Consider the following 20,927-nt stretch of genomic DNA (forward strand, 5'->3'; position numbering starts at 1 on the left):
CCAAAGATCTGATTTATGTACCTCCTTAACTTCATGTTAACCTAGTCTGACTTATGTATCTCCTCACGTTCATGAATTTTCTTCTAAATTTAACTTACATTATTGCACTTCTGTATCTCTGTTTCCTTGTATGAAATGTCAGATTTTCCAGCAAACTGAGAACTGACCCTTCTTTGCCTTCACTTCAGTCAGTGATGAAAGTTTTTCTGACTTTATGAAGGGGATTTTGCAATGTAATTGCTTGTGACAGTGGGAGGCTGGACTCTGTGCCCCCAGGAAATCTATTTCAGTCTTGTGATCCTCTGACTTGAGTAGGAAGAGAGTGTGAGTCCTTTTGCAAATCCAGTCTTAAACCTTGCCTATCCAAACAAGAACATCTGGAAGAGATAAGTTCTCTTTATGGGACATTTATAATTTTGCAATAAAAGTTACAGGGCTGGCTGGATTCAGAGTACTGCAATTACCCAATCAAAGCAATTGCCAAAATGTGGTTTGGAAGGGCAGAGCTGAACCTATATATAAACCAGAAATGTGTTCCAGCCCATCAGGTGCATTATGCATTTTCAGTACGGCAGTGCCAGACTGAAGCTGTATGCCTTGTGAAAGCAGCTTCTAGATGAGGCACGTTTCGCTCAGCTGTGTGAAAAGCTCTGTTTTGTCCACATAATGAAGTGGGTGTGCATGGCCTGTGGGCATTGCTGTATCTGCTGCTAGATGGGGGAAAGCGAGGAAGGAAACAACCGATGGGTAAAATGTCTTCTTGCAACAAATATCTGCCCCCGGTGGTGCCATGGATGGCTCTGGATCAAAGAGCCCTGCTCTATCATCAAAACAAGCATTAGTCTTTCTGCATTTATCTGCATCTGGGGTCAGTGGGGCAGAAGATTGGAAAGGGGCAACACTAGAAGTCATCATGTCAGTATGAATCTGGTCTGAGATTATGAGTGCTCCCTCCAGGAGCAAGAGTGCAAGTGAACAGAAAGCTCACATGGATAGTAGGAGGTTGCAAGGGTCGCTCCTGTGAGATTCAGGGCAAAGAATAAGCAAAGGAAATTATATTTTAGGTATGAATGAATGATCTATTGATGTTCACATCATGAACAATCACTGATCTGTGTCTAGCATGGGCTGGAAAGTGGTCATTGTGTCTTTATGTACGTTTAAAATAAATGTTATTAATTTGGCTCTATCCCACATAAAGGGATAAAATAAAAATATTTTAACACAGAAGTAGGAAATATAAATTTAGCTTAGAAAGAATGCTTCTGAATGTTTGACATATGGGCAAATTGAGGCATACTAAGATTACATAACATTATCTAAGGTCATTTGGTGAGTCAGGGAAGCTATGGGATCAGAGTTAGTCTGTTGAAATATCTTCCAAAACCACTGATGCACCCAGGCTTGCTGATTTTCAAAGGAATCGAGAAAAAAATCTTTTTTTTTTTTTCCAAGGAACCAATAATCAGTAATTTGAAGCCTTCTGTCTTAACCTAGAGAGTTTACTTGTTCCAGCAGTAGGACCTTGATTATTAGTACTGTACAACATGCAAGATTGCAACATTGCTCTTATGTAAAAACATAATTAGTTGTATTGATAATCATGTTCATTTTTTTTCAGAAAATGAGTCACTCAACGTGTTTTAAAACAGGGAAACCACTGACAATATGGAATGTAGTAATTTACACATGATTAAAACCGCTCTGTTCTTGAGCATGGACTGTTCACTTATCGTAGAGGAATAAAATAATTAAATGCAGTAGGTCTGTTGCACCAGTCAAGCTCCAACTGCAGGGTCATTGCCTCCTTACTACTTCAGGCTTACACTACCTTGGGAAGGATTTTTCTTGCAAAGGCAAAGAGTTATAGCATCAGTGTAGAGCCCTAGTTTGTGGCAGTTCCCCTGTGTTTTCATGAATTATTTGGAACAAAATATTTTCTAAATCTAACTTACTCCTTGTTATTCTCTGTCTATTTGCTCAAGAAACGATACAACCCGGCTTCTCTGGGGTCTGTTCTTGGTCTTGGTTCTCATCAGCTGGAAAAGTATGTCAACACCAGGATTTCCAAGTTGCAGGGAGTCCATGCCACAGCCCTGATGGTGTGAGTAAGAGGGCAAGCCACATCTTAGGATGCATGAAGCACAGCATAGCCAGCTAGTCAAAAGAAGCAATTCTCCTGCTATATTTAGCATTGGCTCAACTTCACCTCAAATATTGTGTGCAGTTCTGGGCTCCACAATAAACAGGGTAGTAAGGTCCTTGAAAACATCCAGAGGGCAAAAAAAAAGCTGGTAAGAGGGCTGGAAGATGCCCTGTGAGGAGAGGCCAAGGACATTTGGGTTGTCTAGTCAGGAGAAAAGGAGGCTGAGAGGTGACCTCAGTGCTCCCCACAACTCCTGAGGAAGGAAGTGCAGAGGGAGGTGCTCCCTGGTAGCTGATAACAGGACACGTGAAACAGCCAAGCTGAGCCAGGGGAGGTTCAGGTTATCAGGAAAATAATCATTAGCATGAGAGTGGTCAGGCTCTGGCACAGGCTTCCTAGTGAGGTGGTTGATGCCCCATGCCTGCCAGTGTTCAAGAGGCATTTGGACAATGACTTTGTTAATAAGCTTTAACTTTTCATTAGCCCTGAAGTGGTCAGACAGTTGGACTTGGTGATCTCTGAAGGTCCCTTCCAACTGAACTCTTCCGTTCCATTCTAATCTCAGACCCCAGCTTCAGATTTAGTGTTGAGTGGTATGGTAACAGCTGTCTCTGTGAGGAGAGGAAGGAAACTTTGCAAGGTACCCATTTCTCAAAGGACTAAAAGAAATCTTTAATGAAATGAAGCATTGTAACTTTTGCATCTGTGTGGTAAATGAACTGAAGCAACAGGACAAGGTCTGCTCACCAAGAATAGCAAGGTAGCAGCTGACTAAGCTCTGTCCTCACCCTACAATTACACAGAGGGTAATGCCAACCTCCTGTTTAGGACTCAGCAGGACACTTTAGGGCCCTTTGGCTTTTAAAATACGTTGAAATGAGAGGAACTAAAATAAGTAAAGACACTTTCTTTTCTGAGCTTTCTTTTATTCTTTTTTGACTTGTGTGTAAAAAATTGACAGCCTGCAGATAATTTTATGTTTTTGTATGAGAAAAAGTTTGTCTTTTTTTTTTTGAAATCCATTGTGAGTCAGAATATGATGAATTTGAAGAATACTAGTGTCAATCTATATGTTCATATATATGTATATGTACATGTGTATTTGTGAATATGCATGTCTGTGTATATATATACATGTGTATATAAACGTATCTACATGAAATGGAATGAAATTTTAATTATGTAGCTGTTATGTGACATTAGAACAGTTCATAGAATTTAATTTAACCGTCTAGGAAATCAAACTAAAATGATCAAAATAATCCTTGTGGCTTTAAAAAGTAAATCTGTGAATCTGTGAATCTGTAAATCTGTGAAAATTGCATGTCCTTCTCTGGGAGTTTTGCTGATCATTTATAAAGGAAGAAAAATGAACTATAACATTTGCAAAAACTCTTGTCTTATTTTCACTTAGTCTGTAAGGTCAGGACTTGTTGTTTGAATGTAGATGTATACAGGCAACACAGACATCTCTGTTCAGCTATTAAAGTGAGGTTCCCTCTACAGACATCATGGACATCTAAACCAGGATGGAGATATTGTATCCTAAAACTACCTGTTCCTCCTCACAATAAAAGGAGTCTTGTGTAATTAACTAAGATGTAGACACTTACCTTGTAGGTGATCAGGACTGAGACTACCTTAGGACACAAGCTCCTGTTTTAGATATAGATTTGGATGTCTGCTTGGGGTTCTGGCAGTGCCCCGTCACATGCAGAATGTCCACTTGCTTTGAAAGGAGTTAGGTGCTGTGCCTGCTCTGGCACTTGTGTGGCAGCATTAGGACCTGTGCCCTTTAATATAATTATACCTGTAAGTTTTGATCAGATACCTTTTATGTAAATCACTGGGAATTGCATGCATAAGTCCTGGACAGAACTCCTCCCAGTTTACCTCCTTAGTAACTGAATACCTTTGTAAACCTAACTGTACATTACTTCTGCAAATTTGACAGGACCATCTAGTCAATCAGAAGCCATTTAATTTTATATTTATTTTATTCCCAGTTGGTGCAATGAAAAGTGAAAATCTCTCACTGGAGAACTTCCCAGTGCTTTTACTTCTGTATTATTTTCCTCTGTTATTTATTTTTTATTTTATTTATTTTCTAATTATTATTCTTTATACAATTAATTTTACAGAGTATTTGGATATATGGCAATCCTTAAATGCAACCTCTGTTCTCATGGATTCATCTATCTCCAACTTTGAAGTTGTGCAAGTAAGCAGGGATATATCCAATGACTTTGCCACTGCCAAAGACTTTTGTCTATCTGGTAAGAAACGGATCACCATAGCTTTACAGAGCATATTGGGTAATGAGAATGGAACACTAAGAATATTTCCTCCCTTACCCCTCTTTCCCCTCAACCCCCTACCAACATAGAAATAGTCGTTTTACTTATTTTAAAGACCGTCAAAGTGGTTTTGAATTTTAGAGTACGAACTTAAACAGTTTATCTAATGAAAGTTACAATAAACATAAAATGCCATACAGTGGTAGGATGATTTTGACACCTCTTTGGCACAGAGAGCTCTTCTTCAGGCACTGGGCAATTTGGAGAATACAATAGCAAATGATTTAAGGGATGATGCCATTATTTTTTAAAGAATAGTTAAGGGATACTATTGTGTAACTGGACACAGGAGTGAGGCAGATGGTAGAACCATCTACCATTATATAAAGTAACTTGTAGCTATAGTGTGTGAGGGCAGGTTAACTGAGAGCTGGGATGAAGCAGGGGTTGGACTGTAGTAACAACAAAGGGAGTTTCTTTAATCAGGAGTTTGGCTAGAGAGCAGAGTGCTTTAGTTGTTTATAAATGTCAAATCCTCAAATGCTGCAGAAGGATAGAAACAAGAAAAAGTCAAGTTATTGCTCCCATGTAGTACAGAAGATAGTTCTGTGAAGATCATCCTCATAATATTACATTCTGCAGTAAATGGTCCTCATCTTATAAGGGTGAGCAGTGTAACTTTTGTTTTTCTTTTTCCAGTAACAAAGTACAAGGTAGGTTGAGCAAGAGGGTCATTTTTCTTATCCTGAAACCTTCACCGGGGACTCCCTGGAGACAGTAAGAATCCGGTTGAGATTCTCAGTACTTTATTAGAAGATTTTTTTCTTCCCTTAAAACCCATGAAAGCAGTTCTCTTGCAGCAATGCTCAATTTTAAAGCCAATATAACCCCTGGCTATTTTGGAAAACGTTTGGGAATTATGGGGACATTTTATCTCCCATTGCTATACTTTAGAATTAAGTCATATCCTTGTTGCTTGACCTGTTGTGAAACCTTTCTTTTAAGCATCTCATAAATGTCATACAAAACACTTTGAGAACACATTTTATTTGCTCTGTCTCTTCATGTTTCACCTCACAGCATGTTCAAAGAACCAGACGTGTACAGTTGTTACACTGGAAATCAAGCCTTCAGCAATAAGATGCCTTTTTTACCCTGATACGCAGATATGCTTACATGGCCTGCAAGGGCACAGCTGTCAGGTTTTACTCAAAGAGCCAGCTACGTACATCTACAGGAGACAAGGTAAGAGCAGGTTAAGGTTATGGAAGGAACTCAATGGTGGTGGCCTGAGCACAATTTTTGTGAATGAGAGTGTAAGGAAATACTCAGTAAACATAAAGAATTATGGAAGTCTCCTGGACAGGTGTCCATTGCTGTTTTAGTGGAATTATAGCCAAACAGGTCGGAAAAATGTCCCCAAATAGATTTTATTAAAAAAATGTTACTCGCTGAGGCATAAAATAGTTTAGTCTATACAAGAGGTTTTGGAAAGTGGAGAATCGTAAAACCAGCCATCCAACCAAAAAAAAATTAATGGAAGTCAAGCTCCTTCCTTGTCATCTGCAGTCGCTGTTTCTTTATGTTCTTCCTTTTAAAAATCTGTGAATAACACAAAGAATGTTGAAAACCCACTGTTAATTGAAAGTCTTAAGGACCATTTCTGGAGGAAAACAATAACAACAATAACGCCCCCAAAAAACTCAAGTTCAACTAATATTTTTACATAACTGAAAATAGTTTCAGAGAAAAATAGAAGTTGTCTGGACAGCTAAATGTTTTGTTGTCTAGCTATGTACCTATTTGGAGCTCTAAGTTCTGTGGTTTTTTTTTGTTGTTGTTTGTTTGTTTTGTTTTTTCCCTGATATTTTTAAATGCTTTCTTCTGGTATAACACTGATTATTTCTTTTATGAGAAACCAGGTAACAGTAAGGGGAAACGGGAGAAATATTTTCTTTCTGCTCACCAAGGTTTCTGTGAAGAACTGACAATCAATGAGAAGATTCTAGGTTCAAACTCAGTGAGAGAAAAAGGGATTTATCATTATCAAATGAAACAGAATCACAGACTGAGTTGCAAAAGCTAGCTTGGGTGTATTTATGAACAGTTTTGTCTTTAGTCGTGTGCTTTAAAATTTGGTTCCTGCCTATCAAATAATTGTTTTGAGAGTGGAATAATACCAGGTATCACTTAGCTTTGTTTTAAGAAAAGGCATTAAGGAAAAGTTTCTTTTTATTTTTTGTATATATGGATAATGGTTGATATAATCCATATATTAAAAAAAAAATAGATGAAACTGAGGAATATTTCTTAGTTTTCTGCAATTAAAAAATAAGGAGACTGAAATGCAAATCTGTCCTGGTGACAGCCCAAACGAATAATAATCTTTCTTCTCTCTGACCTGAAATAAATATTTAGAGGTTTAGTGTCTTGCTTTTTAGAGTTAGGAGTGAGGAAGAATCTGAAAATCTCCTTTTTTTTTTCTTTTTTTTTTTTTTTTGGAAAAACTCTTAGGTATATATACTAATGTGATATCTTACCTGGAGGAAATGTTTGAGAAAGTGTTTGGAAAGCATATTAGTTGCATGTCTGTATCCAGTAGCTAGCATCTAGCACAGTATGAAGTATTTTACAGGGAGAGAACAACATAAATTTATCTGTGCTCCATTTACCGAAGTGAATTAGACACTCAATTCCATTTGCCTGAATTTAAAACTGTTCATTTTCATTTCTGAAACAGTGCTAACTTAAATAAGCGAATGATTTTTTCCTTTGTTCCTCCCCACCCCCCAACAGATTTATTCCCGCCCATCTCTGAATCAGATTTAGCCCCATCCGTGTACATTCCATCACATGGAGACTTGATCGGCAAATCCCAGGTGGCGCGCATCGGCTCAGAGTGGAGAAATATCAGCCAGTTCCTTGGGATTCCCTATGCTGCACCTCCCCTTGCAGAGAGGCGCTTCAATCCTCCAGAGCCGTTTGCTTGGGTGGAAACCTGGAACGCTACTGTGGCTCGGTAAGGAAGTCCTGTGAGCATCTGCAGAAGCACTTGTTTCACCCAGGTGTAGGAAAGGAGCTGGAGTCATGACCAAGTTATTCATGTTCTTTCCTGCAAAAAGAACCTGTAGCATACAGATAAATATAACTTTGGGACTACATTTAGCAAAAAGAATAATTTCTCTATCTATATGGTAACACATGCAAACAACTCAAGAAAAAAGACAACTTTTAGTACATTCACTTGAATCTTTGCATAACTCCATACATACTGTATAGTGTCAATTCAATTTAATTCTGAGTACGTATTATATTCAAAGAAGTATATTTTGGTCCTGCTAAGCTATAAATTTGTAGAGTATTAAATCAAATGGGCACTTTAATGCTGGTTTAACCAGAAGCTGTGGGTGTAATGAAGATATTTTCAGCTTTGTTCTAGCTAGGTCAGGACTCAAATAGACTTTTCTGTCTAAAAACTGCTGGAAGTACTGAAGCTCTGAACATTTTATGTAATGCATTAAGAGGAAACAAGACATAGGAACCATGTTAGTGGAAGGGCTAAATTTCTCCAAAGTCCCTATGTCTCATGTTTCCCGGTGGTTAGCCCTGCCTTTCAGGGCTATACAGACACCACTGCTCACTTGCTTTACAGAGTTTAGGTTGGAGGCACTCTTTGGAAATGTCATTTGTGTGCATGTTTGTGTTTCATTTAGTCTTATGATATGGGTCTGAACATTGCTACTTTGGTAAACCAAAATGACAAATTGTGACTGCGTATTTCTTGATGAAAGAAAACGTGGTTTGAGTGACACTACTAAAAATATATCCACTGTGGAATATGTCAGGACTGTGGATTAAAAACAAAAAGAAAATAAAAAAAAAAAGCAAACAGAAATGCAGCAATAGCTAGGAACAAGGGTCTTTCTCATGGTGCATCTAATAGAAAGCAAAATACAGAGCATACGAAACACTCCTGAGCAAGCTATGCTGTACACATATACAGGAAGTTGATACAAGAGAGCTGATAGCTCATCACATTCCTATCAGTTAAAAAGCTGACTGTTCCCTAGTAGGCATGAAGAGTGAAGAGCTGCAAGGGAAAAAAAATGATTAAAAAAAAAAAAAAAAACAAGACACAGGAGACTGAAGGTGCAAAACAGTGAAAAGGAGAGAAGCAGATGGAAGGATTCGGTGAACATTTTTTTAGAGGGGATTCCAGAAGTTAGGGCTGAGAGCTGAGCTTTAGTGACCTGAGTGCTTCCAAGACAGAGAACACTAACCTGAGGTCTACTGAGATTCTGTTATCCTTCTAGCCACAACTGGCCATGCAGTCCTGCTCAAATCCCTGTACCAAGAGGCGTGCTTATGTAGTCAGTGACAAGCTACTTGAGCTAGCAGATCTGGCCAAAAGCTTACTTGCTTAAGAAAGAGAGAGATTTTGCAAGGGAGCTTGGAGGATGGCACTCTGCAGACCTGACATAAACTACCACCTGCTTTGGTGGAAACACACCCTGATGAGGCTACAGATTTAAGAGACATGGAAGCTGTTTGGTCCCTCCACTGCTCAGGACTTGTTACCAGAAGTTTCTAGTAAATCCTGTGACTGAGTGAAAAGAGCTACGACCTTATCGTGGGGAGCTGAAAGAGCATTTGCCCTTTGGTGGTCTCATCCTTCAGGTTGCACCTGAGTTGTGGGGGTGTTAACAGCATAACCACAGTAGGCACACAGCCTTGTGTACGTTGAAGGGATCTGGTAAGACCATGGCCTTTTGTTTCTTCAGCTGCACGGTTATGTTAACACATGCACCATCAGCTCTTTGTGCATGCAGACACACTGTGGTGTCTGCCAGGACTTTGGTAAGACTCATCTGCCTACGTGGTCTCTCTTTGAAGACGATGCCTGGTGTTGCAGTGAGGAGCAGTTTAGGGACCTTGGTTAGTCTGCTTCTATCCGTTAAATTCTCAGTGCTTCCTTAGGCCAGTGGAACACTTGGCCATTATCTTGTATTATTTATTTAAGATGTAAAAATATATATATTTGAGCTTAGCTTGGAGAATTAGAGGTACTTCAGCATCCATGTGTATAAAAAGTGTTGAGAAATTTATTTCTGAGTATATCAGTATTGCACAATATTTTTATACAAGAAATTCATGTTAGAATATTGCCATTACTGACAAAAGAGAAATATTTGTTTACCAACCTGGACCTGATCAAAGACTTCCAAAAAATAAAAAATAAAAATGTGCAGCTGTTGGAAAAGCTGTGGACCTGCTCAGCAGGTGGCAGCCTTTCCTCGGAGTCAGTCCTGGCATGAATTGGTCCTGGGAGCTGGAAGTGCTGGGACTCCTGATGAGATGCCAAAAAAGCACAGGTGATGAGTTCTGCTGCACTGTGGAACACTGTGCAATTCATAGCACAAGACTGGTTATCCTGGCTGGGGTCCTACCTGGGGATTTGTATTTTGTCTGCCTAAAATTACTTGAGCAGTTTTGGTTGGAGATATGTGCTTCTCTATGCCAGTGTGAGAGTTGTTGAGTGACATCACCTTCCTGAGAATCTCCCTTATTGAAGACTTTGTAGAATTAAACTAAAGCTTGTCCTTTTCCTTGTAATTTTCTATTAAATTTCACCTTCAGTATGACATTTTACAAGGGAATCAAAAATAACGATTAGAAATAATTCTGTGAGATACTACTGTCTTTTCCATAGCCTCTTGTTGGCTCCTTCCCTAATAATTTATGACACTTTTACATGATTCATTATATGATATAAATACGTCTGTGTAGGAGATGGAACTGGCTTCAAAATAGCCTGCATTTAGACTGCAAAAGTCATCCACTTGCTTCGTGCTGTGGAGCGATCTTCAGCATATGAATATCATATGGATGGTGGCTGGAAAATGATTTTCTGCATGTGGCCAGCTGGCTGAATTCCTGTTGAAAGGCTATTTTAACATTGCTGGACAAACAGATTTTTAAAAATGATTTAAAATTTTAATCTTACCATATTTTCACATATGTAGGCTACAGACCATTAGGGAAAAAAAAAAAAAAAAAGGCATTTGAGCAAAAGAGTGGATTACATAGGTGTGCAGTCTACCTCAGCAGAACTTCTCTTTCTGGGGGCAATTTTCTGCAGTTTAAAGCAAGGGCTATTAAAAGTGGGTTTTCTGATGGCTTATTGTCAAGTCCTAATTTTTTAAAAATGGTTCTGGATTCCTAGGGAAGGATTACGGTCATAAAAATACGATGTCTTTTTTGATGTTGATTGATTTGCATTTGTACATCTGTATACCAACCTGCCTATTTCTTTCTGAGGTCTAAGGGGGCATAATTTTAAATGTGATTTAGATCTACAAAGTTAAAGACTTTTTGTAAATTTAAACGACCCATCAAAATATAATGAAATAGCAGTAGTGGAGAAATAGTACAAGACTTTTCGTTGCAATTTTCTCAATCTGTGTCTGCAGGTCAACTTGCTGGCAGCCAGGGGATGGAGAGGCATCGTCGTACTCTGTCAGTGAAGACTGCTTATATCTTAATGTCTTTGTTCCTGTCACCACGGTAAGTAGAAGATGAGTTGAATTTTTTTTTGTAGCTAAGCATTGTCTCTTTTCAGAGCACTTTTAATTGGCATGAATGAATGTTTTTCATGGGATGTTCACAAAGCACTGCAAAGTTAAATTAAACACTCTGATGTTTTTACTGGTGCAAACTTATTCCCTATGGGCTTTCACTTAGCTGTGTTGGGTAATGAGGAGGGTAGAAAATTAAAAGGTTAGAAATGAGAGACAAAAAGGAAAACAAAACACAAGAGGAAAGTGACAGCAAAGGAGGAGAAAGAAGGGACAGAAATGTCCCTGAAATGATGCTGTTTGTTCCATGGACAATAACACGTCACACCAACGCTTACCACCAGTTGAGTGGCACCACAAGGTGGTTTTTCTCCTCATCTTTACCATTCCCTATTTGCATCCATGGGGGCTCTGGTGAGGAATGAGGGTAGCAAGCAATGCTAAATTTGTGTCCTGCCCACGTAGCATAAAAACAGAGCTTTCAAAGACGACTGGGTTAATGATGCAATATGAGAAATCGTCATGTGAAAACTCTTGAATTTCTCATTCTAAACAGATATAAAATAAAATTTCAAGTTAGAGCCAGACTTAGATGATTGGCCAAATCCCTGAGGGCTGGGAAGAAGGACACTGAATAACATGTGAATCCCATTGAAGAGTGGGCCCAGAGTACAGGAATGGAGTTTTTATTTCTGTAGTAGCAGTCATTTTCGGAAGGTGACAGAAATGTGTGTGTCTGTCATACTATGTGTCTGGAAAGAACTGGTCTAGCTACTGAGCTGACAACAGAGCGCACAGTCCCATGCAGACCCATTTAATCACTAGCAAGACCAACTATTTTCTCCCTGCAGCCCCAGACTGTCATTTTGTGTCGAGTGCAGTCACTGCTTATTGAAAACATCGGGTCACTGTCCCAGGCAGTTTGCCATCTCCACTTAGCTTATTTGAAAGCACTGTATTTTCTACCATCTGATAGAATAAATAGGCATTTCTGTTCTCGTTAGCAGTAATGTGGACTTAATCCCTCCTCTCTTTTGTACAGTTGTGAGGTAGAAGCAGGTCTGGTCAAGTCACTGTTTCACATGTGTAAGTCTAGCCTAAGAGAGAACCAAAACCTCTGTTTTTGCAGAAGTAGCTGGGAGCAAAGGCATGGCATTTTCCTGTTTCTTTTTGTGGCGAGCTCCATTTTTAACTCGCATATGGAGAGCTATAATTTTATATTTTCAGCTCATGGAAAGTTAAATTGCTAGTAAATATCAAATATAAAATCTCCTGGAGAGCAGCAAATGCGGAGGTCGTTCAGTAGCATTTTGAGCCCGAGCAAGAGCGCAGTCTGGGCACTACTCCCTGCCACCAAAGGACTCTTTAAGTGTCAAGCCCTGGAGAAGACGAATAACATCACCTCATTTTGCTTCCATAGCTACGTGTACCACACAACCTTCCAAATAAAACTGGCACTCCTGAGGTACTTTTTTCCGCCTATAACCATTACCACCCGTCACACTATTAGAGCAAAGCTGCATTTCAGCTTGGTGTGCAAAGGCTTCAAATGCAAGATTAAGGCTTGAAACTCTTCACTAAATAAGAAGAGAAACCATAACCTCTCCCCTTCTCCTGTCCACCTCATATGATATACCCATCCTTATTGCATCTTCTCTTGTGCACTCAATTCCTTACAGAGCGATATTGTAGACTGTTAAAAGCACTGCAGGTTGCCTGGTTCATATCGATCCCTGCATTAATTATCACTCATTAAATGTTCTACAGAAGGACAGAGAAGATGGTTCTGAATGTCATAAAGCCTTAGCCTAAAGATTTAGAGCTGACTTGCAGCCTCTCTCCCCATTGAGGGGTAGCACGTGTAGCCTAAGCCCTTGCAGGCACGGGACGGCAGCAGGGCTGCCGGTTTCCCCAGAAGAAATCCCCTGCTAGCTAAGCGAGCAGGAGGCATCTGACCGTGTCCCAGCTGGAAGTCTTTGCACAGATTTTACGCCTCAAAGTACGTCTGTCTGCATTTCATCGCCAAGTACCAAGCAAAACGCTGTGCTGAGCAGTAGCCACGTGGCAACTGTGGCCTGTCTGTGAGGAACGTGGTGGCCCTGCTCAGCCCAGCTGCTAATGGGTCACACTGGAGCCTTGCACTGCCACTAGTGGTGCTCCATCTGAGTTAGTAACCAAGTGATGGTGAGTGAAGAAGCTGCAGCAGAAGTCAGCAGGCTTTAGTTAAGGCCATGGGTTTCTTCTGCCTTGATAGCTTATCCACCTCATAGATTTAATTGGAGTGCTTGCTTGAATTTTGGTTGAGAACCTGGAGGAAATCTACTTGCATTCAAAATAAATTATCCAGCAGCTAATGTATAGTAAATATGTGTGTGTGTGTGTGTGTGTGTATATATATAGGCTACCAAATATATACAGAGAGAGATATGAAATATCTCATTGTCTGAGACACAGTTCAATTACAGCATAAAAATACTTGTGTTATGCTGTTAAAATGGCTAACGAAATGGGAAGGCAGTCTTGTTAAGAAGCCTTCATCCAAAATGCCCAAATTCATGAGATCTGACACTGCAGTCCCTTGGGATTAAAGCTCAAGTTATTTTTCATGAAAATTTACCTTTATGTAGGAGAGGGGTCTGTCATTGCTCCATGCAAACTGAAAATGGGGATGCTACTTCCAAGCACAGGGTACAGCCCTTGTACTGCATCTTCCCCTAAATTGCTCCATGCATGTTACAGCAGGCTTTGTTTTGCCCTCTTTTTTTCTCTTGTTTTCAGCTTTCTTATCTTTTCTTCAGTACAGCACTGAGTAAAGTTGCCCAGCATACTGTAATATATGCCTTACAGGGCAGCTGGAGGTCAGGGTGTTATGCAGGATGAGGACATGCAGGAAATGCCTATTTCCAAACTCAAGCTTAACTGTGGTGAGCTGAGGGGACAGAACAGGCTTGACATCACGTTTTACCACACTCTCTGCTGATGTGGCTCGATGTGATTGCATTTTAGAATGAATTTCCATGTGAAAACAAGTTCTTTCATCTTTGCTTCCCCCTTTCATTCATCCTTACTTTCTGTCCATGCTGTGTGCTGTGCAGAAATGGGAACCAGTGGCAAGGTGCAGTGAATTAGGCAACTTCTCTTCAGAATCAGAAGTTCCTGAGAACAGCACGTTTCAGTGCTTGCAATTTCTGGGGGATTCTTTGTAACATTATGGTGTTCATAAGACGCCTCTAAAATAATTATCTAGATATACAAGTGAGGGGAGGTAGGGATGCCATTTCAGCACACAGAATTGTGACAAATTAAGGGCAGCTGAGGACAGCTTGTCTCATGTACTTTTGCAGGAGGCTGCAACCATCTCTTCTCTGCTGCTCCTCTTCCTGTACAACCAGTCGCGTTTTTGCTGGAAACCTCCTTTGCCAGAGCAGACAGGATTGCTGTATTTAGCTAAGTTCCATCCAGAAAAGGACAGCAACAGAGCTCAGTGCCTTCTAGCTGCAGGGAAAAACAAACCTCAGATGTACTTTGCCGCTGCTGCAGGGGCCACCAGCCCTTCTTTGAAAAACACCACCAGCTGCCAAAGCAGGAAGCGGGACGTGTGTACGTGTGTGTGATGGTGCTGCTGAGCAGAGGAGCCTCCTTCAGGGGTTGAAAGTGCTAGATGTAAAATTTAGGATGTTTCACTGGTATTTCTTCTAAGTGTCATCTTGGTGGACCTGTAATCTGGTGGGGCCTTCTGGGCGGCTCTGCTGTTGTGCTGTTCGTGCAGCAGCAGCCCAGCTGTATGTGTTGAGAAGGGTGCACACAGATGTGGTGGTGCTTTGGGAAAAATCCTCCGTTTCTGAGGGAAATTGGCTAACTCTGCAAGGAGTAGCAGCCCATTATAGCTCCTTCCCATGCTGGCAGCCCCGCTGGGTTGTCTCAATGCAGAAACCCCTCTGTGCTTCACGAGAGGTGGATCTCTCCAGTGCAGGCATGAAGTCCTCCCTGCAGGATCCATCCATATATCTAGGAGGGGAAAGTCTCCATGGGGAACCATGAAGGGACAAGACTAGGGTCTTGTCAAGTGATATTTTTGAGGCTAGGCTGAATGTTTGAGTGCTGAAGACTGGAGAGGAGGAATCAGCCCTGCACAGGTATTGAGTTGGTCCTGCACACAGAGGATCTACCCAACAGGTCTTTTCCTTCTCCAGTTTCCCAGTTGTCTGAACTTATCATGAGTGTTTCTGTAAAGTAGACATGTTACATCAAAAACAAGCCTACCAAGTGTTCAGTGGCCAAAGAAGGGATGGTTTGCCTTGAGCTAACCTGGTGGAGCAGTTTGTTGGGACAACCCAGTTGTGCCATTAGGTCTTCTTTATACTGGGCATAGCATTCAGGATGCTCTTAAATGGTGTGTAGTTCATTGTGGACAGTTAAGTCCTAGAGTTACAGATAGATGGCCAAATATCCTCTCATTGCGCTCATTGTTAAAGAGTTATGAATGGCTAAGATAATTTTAAGGGGAAGATTGTGTTCTCATCAGTCACCTACAAAAGGAGTTACCAACCTGATTGTTTATCACTACAGGTCAAAAACATGTCAGTGCTGTTGTTCTTCCACAACGGAGGGAGTGGCAACACTGAAGCAGGAAAGACAACCATAGATGGCTCATACCTTGCTGCAATCAGTAACATCATTGTTGTGACGGCAAGCTACAGGGTTGGTGTCTTTGGCTTCCTCAGTACGGGTAAGTCATGGATTTCTGTATTAAGCACAACTGTGGACTAAATTACATTCTGTGATGCTTCTGTTAAACAAAAAAAAAAAAGAAAAAAAAAAGGAAAAAAAAAGTTACTTAGGACTTTTCAGAAACCTGTGTCTTTGACTGTATTGTGGGGGGGGGGCAATGGCCAAAAGTTTATGGGGACTTGATCAGAAGAGAAATAAGCGAGGATGGAGACAAAGGGGCAAAGAGACAAGAATAAACATCTATATCAAAGCACGAGCTAGACTTCTGTTTGCAAATGAAGCTGTGGATACCAGGTATTGTGGAGACACACAGAAATTGGTTAGGTATTACATTTCCCTCTAATTTCAGTGGTGTGTTACTGTGGGTGTGGTTTTCAAGGTTTCTGACTTTCAGCTTTTCCATTCACAACATTATGCTAATACTTTATCACAGAATCACAGAACGGTTCGGGCTGGAAGGGACCTTAAAGCCCAACCAATTCCAACCCCTCTGCCCTGGGCAGGGACACCTCCCACCAGACCAGGTTGCCCAAAGCCTCATCCAGCCTGGCCTTGAACACCTCCAGGGATGGGGCATCCACAGCTTCTCTGGGCAACCTGTGCCAGGGCCTCACTACCCTCAGAGTAAATAATTTATTCCTTATATCTAATCTAAATTTTCCCTCTTTTAGATTAAAGCCATTCCCCCTTGTCCTATCACTGAACCCCCGGACAAAGAGTCCCTCCCCAGCTTTCCTATAGGCCCCCTTTAGGTACTGGAAGGCCGCTGTAAGGTCTGCCTGGAGCCTTCTCTTCTCCAGGCTGAACAACCCCAACTCCCTCAGCCTGTTTTCATAGGAGAGGTGCTCCAGCCTCCTGAGGTGCTTCATGGCCCCTCCTCTGGACTCATTCTAATACATCCATCTCCTTCTTGTGCTGGGGGCCCCAGAGCTGAGTGCAGTGCTCCAGGTACATCATACTCATATTTAGGAATTCACCCTGATATCTCCCCTGGAGGATTTGCTGTATGTGAATTCTGTTAGACCTTTTACCATCCCAGATATGACTGCAAATACATAGTTTCTATGTTTCCATCCCTTTTCCTATAATCCAGTGTAAAGGACAATTTTGCTGTCCTATTACCTGCTAAAACCAAAACCAATTGCTATTAAAAAATAATAATACAAATTCCCATTGTACAGAGGATTTTGTGTTGTGCAAAGAGGTACATACACATGAAAATGCATATTCACATTTCCCTAAACCCTTTTGGTGGTGATATCTGGTCCTTTTTTTTTGTGTGTGTGTCTTTTATTAGATATACTTGTTTAAGCAAGTAGGGAATGCTTTTCTTTCTACCATTTTCCAACTTTGGCTGGGGAGGGGGAATATAAGGTAGAGAACCATAGTGGGAAAACACAACAATTGCAAGAGGAGTTTGACTTCCTCTGTCTGGTGGGCAATTCTTGTTCTCTCCAGTGGACACTTTAGTAGCTTTATAACCTGTAGCAGTTTATTTTCTCCATGCTTGCAAATACCAGATCAGCATACCTTGCTGCATAATTCTTTTGAATATTCATTGTTGGTGACATTGGGTGAATTCTGCCTTGTATGGGGTTACTGCTGCAACTATTTGCCATTGTTTCGCTTCTGTGATGTCCAGATTTGTTCAAAGCTCACTCCCAGTGAAGCCTGTTCTTCGTTCAGTAAGTAGAGAGCTGGAACTACAAACTCCTTAGTCATTTAGATATGAAGCTGGTAATAGGTGTATCTGGGGAAAGAATCACAGTTTTCACCACTGCAAAGCGGATGCTTATGAAAGTGATACTGTGGCTACATTCTGGCTAGAGCCAAATGAAGTGTGGATGCATGTTTTGCAAGCTTCCATTACGCAGCACTGCCCACGCGTTACTCACTAACCTCCTTCAACCTTGTGAATCTCACCTAGCTTTCTTCCTAAGTGGAAAATGCTAGCTGGGCTGAATATTTCATAGCAGCATTTATACTGAAGTCCATAGTGTAGGGAGCAGGAGGAATTTTCTAACCTCCTTTTCATGGGAATCTTCATTCATGTCCCAAAAAGTCAGCACGTGAGCATTTGTTGTACTGAATGTACATTGCTGCAAACCGTCAGATAGAGGTGGCTTGTTACAGCAGCTTTGGACAGTGTGTAGGGTAGGAGGATTCAGGAACCTTCTCCTTCTTTGAACTGTTGAGCTGGGGCCAAGAACAAGTGCAGTCTTTTGTCCTCTTCCCCTATGGGAAATCCTTGGTGTGCATTTAGGAAAATCCTGTTGGTCCCGAGGGAAGTGGAGCAAGCAAGACAACGTTTGCAAGGAACAGGCTAAGCACCACATTTGTGGGAAGCCCTAAACATTCTTTCAGTGCCACACTCCAGCCTACCCATGTCCCCTTTAGTCCATGTGGGGTTAGACAAGGTAGGTATATCTGTACCAGGCTCACAGTCAACGTGGATTTTCAGTCATACCCATTCCAGCAAGCAGTGCTCCCACTGCAATTTTTATTCTTTGCTCCACTGCAGGCTGACAGAGTATCACTGAGTTCTTCTCTGGACGTGACTAGTACCCACTGGGGATTTTCAATGAAGTTTATCAAGCTGGGTCAAATCTCAAGATTTAAACCAAACCCTTAATGATATTCCAAGGATGTTTTCATTTTTGCTGAAAGTCTTGGGCAAATCCTGGCCCTTTGGAGGTTCTGCTGTCATTTTCAAGGAGGAAGGAGTTCACCCTTAAGATTATGGGGACATTAGGAACAGGGCTGTCAGAAAGTCCTGAAATTACAAACAAAAGTTATGGTCCTCTAAGCAATATAGATTTCATTGTCCAACCAACCAAACTGCTGAATTGTTTGCTTTTTTTTTTTTTTTTTTATTTCTGTAGTGGTTTTGGTCTCATATGGGCAGGGTTTTTGCAGGGACTTAAAACTCACTCATTCTTCTAAATATACTGAGAGTTTAATTTAATTTGCTGTCACCCATTAATGCTGCAAATAATTCTACTATTCTACTAGTCACAATCTTACTAGTGTTTTTACCTCTAGCTTTGCATCCAGAAAAGCTAAGGTGAGTTGCCAGTGATTTGGATGGCAAGGGTATAGAGAAAGTGGTCATGTTTTTAGGCCTACTTCTTGTAAAAGAGTCCGTGATGTCATATAAAACAGGATCTTCTTGCTTCAATTTAGCACTATTGTTTTTCTCCAGTTCAGTAATAACAGAAATGCATGTGTTTGACATTGTCTGCTTCCTTCTGAATGCCAGTTTCTTTTCATTCTCCTGTGGTCCCAGGAATGTGATATTTTCCTGCAAAAAGAGATTTATATCCAAGGCTATTGCTCAAGGAGCGAAAAAGATTCACTTGAGATGTAAAAAGACACATTTCTTTTGCTCTAACTACTGTGAATGCCAGTGCATGCATCAGTTCCCCAGCATGGTAATTTCATAACCTGTGTTTTTTCTCCAGAACCAGAAGGAACTATTTATATTTCCCTCCTTAGTCTTGCTGTTTAGCATACTGGTAGAGAGGCAAAATATGGCTAAAACATTTACATGGATTTCACTTCCTCTGGGGAGTTCTTGTGAGGCCTGCAGCAAGCCCTTGAAATGAGGTTTCTTTTTTTTTTTTTTTAACAGCACAGAGTGGCTTCATTGCTGGACTGAGATCTGTGGGAACTGATCACTGTGGGCAGAACAAACTCAAAAAGCCCCTAAGCACTAAGGCGAGGAAAGTATTTCCTCCATTGTTTCATAGCTGTGGCTTGGCCTGATCAGTTGAAACTACGGCTATAGGCAGAAGGTTGTAGTTCCCAGGGCCATTTATTCACTTCTTGTCTGTCCTACTGAAAAGACAATTATAGCGATGGCTATTGTGACATGAGTGTCTTTAAGATCTCCAAGGATGTCAATCATCTGGTCTCCTCTGTATTCTATTCTAAATTAGTCTGTGATTTCTCAGTAATTCATTACAGTAGTCGTGCAGATATCTTCTACAGGATGTATGCTTTCAATCATTCTTAACCTAAGAAAGGGTTAACTGTCCACCAAAGGTCAGCTTTTCATTCCACTATCTGTACTTTTCCTTCCCTAGTTTGAGTTTACTCCTTAAAAGTGTGCTATTTGATCTTGGCAATGGAATAAACAAATAGTTTGAGTTATGCTTCTATTCCTGAGTTTTCTTTCTTCTCTTGGATTTTTTCTAGTTTTAGATGTGGATAATTTTGAATCATTAAGAAGGAATGGTTCATTGTGGATTAAAAAGAAGTAGATAGTGAATGAATAATCATTTTGTCTTCCTTTCTTAGAGACCGTGTAGGGATTATTTATTTCTGCTTTTATTGATATAAACTTCAGCTGGACTAGGGAGGTTGCATAACTAGATGTGTTCAACATTAGTTTTCTATTAATTGAAATATCAGGTTACCACTGGGTGGTCTTGAAAAGAAAGTAGTCTTTTCAGTGGTGATGGCTAAATATTGAAAATACACAATTATTTTTATTTTCATGGGAACAAAAATATGATTACTTATAGTTCATACCTCTATCAGTTGGACACAGGTCAATCTCAAAGTATACATACTGAGATATTATAAATTAGAAATATTACTTGTAAGTATGGTTAAAGGAATCAAAGATGATGTGACATAAATGATTGGTCAGACAGGCTAGGTGCAAAAGAGATATAGGAAAGATGCAATAAGATGTATTTCAGAGAAATAGTCAAATGAGTTTAGCAAACACTGATTTTTGTTTGGTTTTAATTCATTTTAAGCCTGGGCCTGGATTCATGTCTCCTCCGTGAGGCATCTAAATGAAGCTTACAGATTGGAGAGATGATTATTTCGGGGGCTTAACGAATAAGGATGCATGGTAACTACCCTTGGTTTGGTAGATGAGTTCAGATTTTAGGTTTGCAGTTCTGGCTTCTATCATCTCTTGCTTTCACCAGATCTATACCTGATTTGTATCTTAACTGAACAAGGCCCAGAGCATTGTATGCTAGCATGGAGGGCTTTTTTTTGTTTTGTTTTGATTTTTTTTTTTGTTAAAAAAATAAATAAATCTGTGACCTTGAAAGAGACCACTACAGACTTAAACTACAGAAGAGACTACTTCTGCCTCTTACACTCTGGTATCAAGGTCCGGCTGCAAGAGCTGTTAAAAGTGTAACATTTAACCAAAAA

General features: G+C 40.4%; 1 protein-coding gene across 1 annotated transcript in view; it reads left to right on the forward strand.

The window, feature by feature from the left end:
- Nucleotides 1–20,927, forward strand: part of TG (thyroglobulin) — a 155,014-nt gene that overhangs the window by 70,717 nt on the left and 63,370 nt on the right. Inside the window, exons 35-39 of the mRNA XM_040547274.1 lie at nucleotides 4,288–4,422; nucleotides 5,524–5,688; nucleotides 7,240–7,462; nucleotides 10,914–11,007; nucleotides 15,588–15,747. Coding sequence (XP_040403208.1) covers nucleotides 4,288–4,422; nucleotides 5,524–5,688; nucleotides 7,240–7,462; nucleotides 10,914–11,007; nucleotides 15,588–15,747 — 777 coding nt within the window. The remainder of the gene's footprint in view (nucleotides 1–4,287; nucleotides 4,423–5,523; nucleotides 5,689–7,239; nucleotides 7,463–10,913; nucleotides 11,008–15,587; nucleotides 15,748–20,927) is intronic.

Source organism: Cygnus olor, chromosome 2 (assembly GCF_009769625.2).
Source record: "Cygnus olor isolate bCygOlo1 chromosome 2, bCygOlo1.pri.v2, whole genome shotgun sequence".
In the NCBI taxonomy this organism is placed as follows: Eukaryota; Metazoa; Chordata; class Aves; order Anseriformes; family Anatidae; genus Cygnus; species Cygnus olor.